Raw genomic sequence first — 8969 nt, 5'->3', positions numbered from 1 at the left:
AGGCAAAACCACGAAAAGCGCAAACACACACACACACACACACACACACACACACACACACACACACACACACACACACACACACACACACACACACACACACACACACACACACACACACACACACACACACACACACACACACACACACACACACACACAAACTAGCCGGTGCTCCCTGAAGCAAACAACGTTTTTTGTTTGGATTTCATCAAACAGAACAGATAGGAAACAGAAGGAGAGGAGAGGGGGAGGAATTCATGTGGACCTCTAGGAACACGCCTTCCTTCCTTTATTACAGCTAAGAGGGGAAGAAGAGGCCAGAGATCATGACAGAGGGAGGATGGGGGCTCCTCCAGCTAGCCAGAGCATCATGACAGAGGGAGGGTGGGGGCCCCTCCAGCTAGCCAGAGCATCATGACAGAGGGAGGGTGGGAGACAGAAAGTGAGAGCAACAGAAAGAGTGAGAGAGATAAATTAAAACCATGGCCTTGCGTCTTACCTGAGAGCCCCACAGGGGCCGAGTAGGTAGTTCCTCCAGTCTCTGTGGATGAAGGCCCCGAGTCTGGAGAATCTGAACAGAAAGATGGAGGGATTGTGAGAGAAGAGGAGAGAGACAGAGGTAAAATACAGTGTGTTAGAATGAGAGACCAACCACAGTTTGAGCAGAGAGCAGCTGTGAGAGCTGTCAATCACACAGGCTAAATGAAGACCCACTGGACCACTGAAGTCTGGGAGTCTTTCAGTCAGTTCAAGCCAGGAGCACTAACCTCGCAGATCCACAGACACTACTGCTAACTCACTACCTACACTATATTTACAGCAGTATGTGGACACCCCTTCAAATAAGTGGATTCGGCTATTTCAGCCACACCAATTGCTGACAGGTGTGTAAAATCGAGCACACTGCCATGCAATCTCCATAGACAAACATTGCCAGTAGAATGGCCTTACTGGGCCAACCCTTAGTTCCAGGGAACGGAAATCGTAACGCTTTGTGGGAACAGTTTGGGGAAGGCCCTTTCCTGTTTCAGCATGAGAATGCCCCCCCGTGCACAAAGCGAGGTCCATACAGAAATGGTTTGTCGAGATCGGTGTGGAAGGACTTAACTGGCCTGCACAGAGCCCTGACCTCAACCCCATCGAACACCTGGGATGAATTGGAACGCCGACTGTGAGCCAGGCCTAATTGACCCAACATCAGTGCCCGACCTCACTAATGCTCTTGTGGCTGAATGGAAGCCCCACAGCAATGTTCCAACATCTAGTGGAAAGCCTTCCCAGAAGAGTGGAGGCTGTTATAGCAGCAAAGGGGGGACCAACTCCATATTAATGTCTATGATTTTGGAATGAGATGTTTGACGAGCCGGTGTCCACATACTTTTGGCCATGTAGTGTATCACACTGCTCGTCTTTCTGGTGAAATAACATAAAATATACCATACCACCAGGAAGAGACAGAAGTATAGCCACACATCACGTCTTAACAGCCCAGAGAGTACGACTAGTCCTGAGAACTGAAGGGGAAGGCCTCCAACACAAACCACGACTAATCCCATAATCCTCAGCAGTCTCTCCTCAGAGAGACAACTAGAGCGGCCATTTTGGTGGATGGAGAGAGAGAGGTAGAGAGAGTTGCTGGCTGACAGCAGGACCTGGCAGGTCTCAACACACCACATAAAACACCCAGCAGTGCCCCTGCTCTGCTACTTCTCTCTCAGTCCCAACCCTTCCAACTCAATCACGTTTTCCTTTTTTTCTCTTCTCTCCAAATGTCTCAGAGGGAGGCCCAGAATAAATACATGCCTGGCTTGGAGGGAAAACAGGCTTTGCCCTAAAAAACATGTCTGACTCCATTGTATATTAACACTACTTTACATATCAGAGCCTGGTTCCGTCCCAAAACGGCACCCTATTCCCTATAAATAGACTACCTTCGACCGGAGCCCTATGGGACTCCCTATAGGCCCTGGTCAAAACTAGTGCACTACATATGGAATAGTGTGTCATGTGGGAGACAGAGAGTGTATCAGAGCTAGTCTCTAATAGGAATATACAGGTTAGCAGGATGCACTCCATCAACCCCAAAACAATGAGTGAGACAGGAAATAGCCCCAGCCTTGAAAACTGTGTACAGTAAATTTTCTTAATGGCATGCTAGCCGACAGAGGAAACTCTCTCTCCCCGGTCTCCGTTGGTCTCCCCCTGTCCCTGCTGAGATGAATCCCCCTGTCCCTGCTGAGATGAATCCCCTGTCCCTGCTGAGATGAATCCCCTGTCCCTGCTGAGATGAATCCCCTGTCCCTGCTGAGATGAATCCCCCTGTCCCTGCTGAGATGAATCCCCCTGTCCCTGCTGAGATGAATCCCCCTGTCCCTGCTGAGATGAATCCCCTGTCCCTGCTGAGATGAACCCCCTGTCCCTGCTGAGATGAATCCCCCTGTCCCTGCTGAGATGAATCCCCCTGTCCCTGCTGAGATGAATCCCCCTGTCCCTGCTGAGATGAATCCCCTGTCCCTGCTGAGATGAATCCCCTGTCCCTGCTGAGATGAATCCCCTGTCCCTGCTGAGATGAATCCCCTGTCCCTGCTGAGATGAATCCCCTGTCCCTGCTGAGATGAATCCCCTGTCCCTGCTGAGATGAATCCCCTGTCCCTGCTGAGATGAATCCCTGTCCCTGCTGAGATGAATCCCCTGTCCCTGCTGAGATGAATCCCCTGTCCCCGCTGAGATGAATCCCCTGTCCCTGCTGAGATGAATCCCCCTATCCCTGCTGAGATGAATCCCCTGTCCCTGCTGAGATGAATCCCCCTGTCCCTGCTGAGATGAATCCCCCGTCCCTGCTGAGATGAATCCCCTGTCCCTGCTGAGATTAACCCCCTATCCCTGCTGAGATGAATCCCCCTGTCCCTGCTGAGATGAATCCCCTGTCCCTGCTGAGATGAATCCCTGTCCCTGCTGAGATGAATCCCCTGTCCCTGCTGAGATGAATCCCCTGTCCCTGCTGAGATGAATCCCTGTCCCCTGTCCCTGCTGAGATGAATCCCCTGTCCCTGCTGAGATGAATCCCTGTCCCTGCTGAGATGAATCCCCTGTCCCTGCTGAGATGAATCCCCTGTCCCTGCTGAGATGAATCCCCCTGTCCCTGCTGAGATGAATCCCCTGTCCCTGCTGAGATGAATCCCCTGTCCCTGCTGAGATGAATCCCCTGTCCCTGCTGAGATGAATCCCCCTATCCCTGCTAAAATGAATCCCCTGTCCCTGCTGAGATGAATCCCCCTGTCCCTGCTGAGATGAATCCCCCCGTCCCTGCTGAGATGAATCCCCTGTCCCTGCTGAGATGAATCCCCCTGTCCCTGCTGAGATGAATCCCCCCGTCCCTGCTGAGATGAATCCCCCTGTCCCTGCTGAGATTAACCCCCCTATCCCTGCTGAGATGAATCCCCCTGTCCCTGCTGAGATGAATCCCCTGTCCCTGCTGAGATGAATCCCCTGTCCCTGCTGAGATGAATCCCCTGTCCCTGCTGAGATTAACCCCCTGTCCCTGCTGAGATTAACCCCCGTCCCTGCTGAGATGAATCACCCTGTCCCTGCTGAGATTAACCCCCCTGTCCCTGCTGAGATTAACCCCCCTGTCCCTGCTGAGATTAACCCCCCTGTCCCTGCTGAGATTAACCCCCGTCCCTGCTGAGATGAATCACCCTGTCCCTGCTGAGATGAACCCCCCTGTCCCTGCTGATATTACCCCCCCTGTTCCTGCTGAGATTAACCCCCCTGTCCCTGCTGAGATTACCCCCCTGTCCCTGCTGAGATGAATCACCCTGTCCCTGCTGAGATTAACCCCCCTGTCCCTGCTGAGATTAACCCCCCTGTCCCTGCTGAGATTAACCCCCTGTCCCTGCTGAGATGAATGCCCCGTCCCTGCTGAGATGAATCACCCTGTCCCTGCTGAGATTAACCCCCTGTCCCTGCTGAGGTTACCCCCCCCATCCCTGCTGAGATTAACCCCCCTGTCCCTGCTGAGATTAACCCCCTTGTCCCTGCTGAGATTAACCCCCCTGTCCCTGCTGAGATTAACCCCCTGTCCCTGCTGAGATGAATCCCCTGTCCCTGCTGAGATGAATCCCCTGTACCTGCTGAGATTAACCCCCTGTCCCTGCTGAGATGAATGCCCCTGTCCCTGCTGAGATGAATCCCCTGTCCCTGCCGAGATTAACCCCCTGTCCCTGCTGAGATGAATCCCCTGTCCCTGCTGAGATGAATGCCCCTGTCCCTGCTGAGATTAACCCCCTGTCCCTGCTGAGATGAACCCCCGTCCCTGCTGAGATGAATGCCCTGTCCCTGCTGAGATGAATCCCCCTGTCCCTGCTGAGATTAACCCCCCGTCCCTGCTGAGATTAACCCCAAGTGATCTAATAGTGATGCCAACAATAGAAGACGTAGCAGAAAGGGATATGTGTAATTGATCTTCTATGTAGTGTTTATAACTCCTCTATGTAGTATTATAACTCTATGTAGTATTATAACACCTCTATATAGTATTATAACTCTATGTAACTCTTCTCCGAGTTGGGCATCTCCGGCGCGGCCCACGCTTGGATTGCGTCCTACCTGACAGGTCGCTCCTACCAGGTGGTGTGGCGAGAATCTGTCTCCTCACCACGCGCTCTCACCACTGGTGTCCCCCAGGGCTCTGTTCTAGGCCCTCTCCTATTCTCGCTATACACCAAGTCACTTATCATTGCTATGCAGACGACACACAATTAATCTTCTCCTTTCCCCCTTCTGATGACCAGGCGGCGAATCGCATCTCTGCATGTCTGGCAGACATATCAGTGTGGATGACGGATCACCACCTCAAGCTGAACCTCGGCAAGACGGAGCTGCTCTTCCTCCCGGGGAAGGACTGCCCGTTCCATGATCTCGCCATCACGGTTGACAACTCCATTGTGTCCTCCTCCCAGAGCGCTAAGAACCTTGGCGTGATCCTGGACAACACCCTGTCGTTCTCAACTAACATCAAGGCGGTGGCCCGTTCCTGTAGGTTCATGCTCTACAACATCCGCAGAGTACGACCCTGCCTCACACAGGAAGCGGCGCAGGTCCTAATCCAGGCACTTGTCATCTCCCGTCTGGATTACTGCAACTCGCTGTTGGCTGGGCTCCCTGCCTGTGCTATTAAACCCCTACAACTCATCCAGAACGCCGCAGCCCGTCTGGTGTTCAACCTTCCCAAGTTCTCTCACGTCACCCCGCTCCTCCGCTCTCTCCACTGGCTTCCAGTTGAAGCTCGCATCCGCTACAAGACCATGGTGCTTGCCTACGGAGCTGTGAGGGGAACGGCACCTCAGTACCTCCAGGCTCTGATCAGGCCCTACACCCAAACAAGGGCACTGCGTTCGTCCACCTCTGGCCTGCTCGCCTCGCTACCACTGAGGAAGTACAGTTCCCGCTCAGCCCAGTCAAAACTGTTTGCTGCTCTGGCCCCCCAATGGTGGAACAAACTCCCTCACGACGCCAGGACAGCGGAGTCAATCACCACCTTCCGGAGACACCTGAAACCCCACCTCTTTAAGGAATACCTAGGATAGGATAAGTAATCCTTCTCACACCCCTAAAAGATTTAGATGCACTATTGTAAAGTGGCTGTTCCACTGGATGTCATAAGGTGAATGCACCAATTTGTAAGTCGCTCTGGATAAGAGCGTCTGCTAAATGACTTAAATGTAAATGTAAGTAGTATTATAACTCCTCTATGTAGAATTATAACTATATGTAGTATTATAACACCTCTATGTAGTATTATAACTCTATGTAGTATTATAACTCCTCTATGTAGAATTATAACTATATGTAGTATTATAACACCTCTATGTAGTATTATAACTATATGTAGTATTATAACACCTCTATGTAGTATTATAACTCTATGTAGTAATATAACTCCTCTATGTAGTATTATAACACCTCTATGTAGTATTATAAATCTATGTAGTATTATAACACCTCTATATAGTATAACTCTATGTAGTATTATAACACCTCTATGTAGCTCTATGTAGTATATTACTCCACTATGTAGTATTATAAATCCTCTATGTAGTGTATATAACTCCTCTATGTAGTATTATAACTCCTCTATGTAGTGTATATAACTCCTCTATGCATATAACTCCTCTATGTAGTATTATAACTCCTCTATGTAGTATTATAACTCTATGTAGTGTATATAACTCCCCTATGTCGTGTACATAACTCCTCTGTAGTATTATAACTCCTCTATGTAGTATTATAACTCTATGTAGTGTATATAACTCCCCTATGTCGTGTACATAACTCCTCTATGTAGTATTATAACTCCTCTATGTAGCATTATAACTCTATGTAGTATTATAACTCCTCTATGTAGTGTATATAACTCTTCTGTGTAGTATTATAACTCCTCTATGTTGTATTATTACTCCTCTATAAGACGACTACTACTATCACATCAGATCCAGTCATGAAGCTTTTCCAGTCTCAGCCTCTCTAGGATCAGAAGGACTCTGTTAAAACACCAGGGAGCTAGGGGAGGGAAGGCTATGCTGTCTCTTGACTGGCTGACTGACTGGCCTGCTGGCTGGGCTGTGTCTCAGTGTCTAGCTGACTGACTGACTGGCTGGCTGGTATTCAGTAATGATACATTCCATTCTATACATGTCAACGGACTCTGTCCTACACCTTCCATCACCAGAGCCTGAGAGCAGAGCAGAGCACAGCCCCATTAGGCAATGCAAGACTACTAGCATTACTGCCTACAAATTAGAGACAGGATTCTAGCCTGGTTCCAGATCTGTTTGTGCTGTCTTGCCAACTCATGAATGACCAGTAGTTGGAAAGACAGCACCAACATATCTGGGACCAGGCTAGTTCACGCCTAGGCTAGACCAGCCCCGGTACTGTGGTCAACCTAAAGAGATTCAGGGCCACGGTGAAACAGCCTGCCTCTCTTTCATGGCTGTCCAGGAGGCAGGCCTGGTTTCCTGGGCACGGTTCACTGACCACAGGCCTGAGGTGGAGCTCATCCAGAACCAATATCTGGAAGATTCAGTCAGAGAGAGTGATGGAGAAAGAGAGGGGGGCGGTGTAAAACAGAAACAAACATCAAATATGGAGGAAGAGTTTGAAAGTGTAAGTAAGTAACATAGAGAAAGAGAGACAGAGAGAGAGAGAGAGAGAGAGAGAGAGAGAGAGAGAGAGAGAGAGAGAGAGAGAAAGAGAGGCAGAGAGAGAGAGAGAGAGAGAGAGATGAGAGAGAGAGAGAGAGAGAGAGAGAGAGAGAGAGAGAGAGAGAGAGAGAGAGAGAGGGAGAGAGAGAGAGAGAGAGAGGGGGAGAGAGAGAGAGAGAGAGAGAGAGAGAGAGAGAGAGAGAGAGAGAGAGAGAGAGAGAGAGCGAGAGAGAGAGAGAGGAGAGACAAAAAGAGAGAGAGAGAGAGGGGGAGAGGGAGAGAGAGGTAGGCAGCAGCTTCAAACACTGTATGATTCATTTCCCAGGGAGCTAAAACAAACTAGGTATTATCACGGCAGCTCTGGTAATGACCGTGGAGAGACAGACTGACACGTACATCTGATTCTTGTTCCATAAAGAACCCCCCCCACCCCCCCTCTCTCTCGTCTCTCTCTCACAAACACTCTCACGCTCTCTTGTTTAGATTTACGCATTCAGCAACAGACACTGAAACATAAGTCTGACTCCCTTTGGTGTTTTTATAGCTGAATGATTATATAATATAGTCATAAACTTCAGACATTGGAAACATCAGTGAACTACTAAACCCTTATTACTGACTCGTATTAATATGAAGTGATTATTAATCACATGTCCTGTTGGCTAAGTGTCCACACACACTCAGATCTGTAGTGCCCATGACGTGGCAGTCATTCAGTGGCAGTCATTCAGTGGCAGTCATTCAGTTGCAGTCATTCAGTTGCAGTCATTCAGTTGCAGTCATTCAGTGGCAGTCATTCAGTCCTTCTATTGAACTTGACCAGCGAACGACCAGCTCTGGGTCCAGTAAGGATTGATTGTCTGTGTGTCTGTCTGTCCCTCGAATGGATCCTTTTCCTTGTTCTACATGTTCAGTACTTGGTTCTACTGGTTCTGCAAAGACACTCACAAGGCCCTTACAATATCATGCTCTTAACCCCAGGGGAGTCAAAGTTGACATACACACACTATAGAACCCAAGGGCAGGCAGAGAAAAACCTCTTTCTACTACACAGCTATGCCTATGCCATCATCAATAATATATACTATGTGTTATATCTGCAGGTGTAGTGGGACAGGAACCCTGGGGTATTCCACCTATTGTGAGTGACGAGGCACAGCATTGCTACGAAGACCCGACCACCATGTAATCCATTTGATAATGTGGCCAGTGGAACACTGTGGTGAGGAGTCAGAGATGTTCGTTAGCATGGTAATGTGACCAGTGGAACACTGTGGTGAGGAGTCAGAGATGTTAGTTAGCATGGTAATGTGACCAGTGGAACACTGTGGTGAGGAGTCAGAGATGTTAGTTAGCATGGTAATGTGACCAGTGGAACACTGTGGTGAGGAGTCAGAGATGTTAGTTAGCATGGTAATGTGGCCAGTGGAACACTGTGGTGAGGAGTCAGAGATGTTAGTTAGCATGGTAATGTGGCCAGTGGAACACTGTGGTGAGGAGTCAGAGATGTTAGTTAGCATGGTAATGTGACCAGTGGAACACTGTGGTGAAGAGTCAGAGATGTTAGTTAGCATGGTAATGTGGCCAGTGGAACACTGTGGTGAGGAGTCAGAGATGTTAGTTAGCATGGTAATGTGACCAGTGGAACACTGTGGTGAAGAGTCAGAGATGTTAGTTAGCATGGTAATGTGGCCAGTGGAACACTGTGGTGAGGAGTCAGAGATGTTAGTTAGCATGGTAATGTGACCAGTGGAACACTGT

The 8969-nt window shown here is 49.3% G+C and overlaps 1 protein-coding gene and 1 long non-coding RNA gene across 4 annotated transcripts in view; both read right to left on the bottom strand.

Annotated features, from left to right (window-relative positions):
• LOC127906412 (uncharacterized) overlaps positions 1-15 on the bottom strand; it is a 2444-nt gene extending 2429 nt beyond the window's left edge. For all 3 annotated transcript variants that reach the window (XR_008061265.1, XR_008061266.1, XR_008061267.1), the window contains exon 1: positions 1-15. This exon is cut by the window's left edge. This is a non-coding gene — a long non-coding RNA (uncharacterized LOC127906412).
• Positions 1-8969, bottom strand: part of smad7 (SMAD family member 7) — a 62631-nt gene that overhangs the window by 43958 nt on the left and 9704 nt on the right. Inside the window, exon 3 of the mRNA XM_052458494.1 lies at positions 503-574. Within this exon, the coding sequence (XP_052314454.1) occupies positions 503-574 (72 nt within the window). The remainder of the gene's footprint in view (positions 1-502; positions 575-8969) is intronic.

The sequence above is a fragment of the Oncorhynchus keta genome, chromosome 12 (assembly GCF_023373465.1).
Source record: "Oncorhynchus keta strain PuntledgeMale-10-30-2019 chromosome 12, Oket_V2, whole genome shotgun sequence".
In the NCBI taxonomy this organism is placed as follows: Eukaryota; Metazoa; Chordata; class Actinopteri; order Salmoniformes; family Salmonidae; genus Oncorhynchus; species Oncorhynchus keta.
Note: the sequence above shows the minus strand (reverse complement) of the source record. Positions and strands in the feature narration are given on the sequence as shown.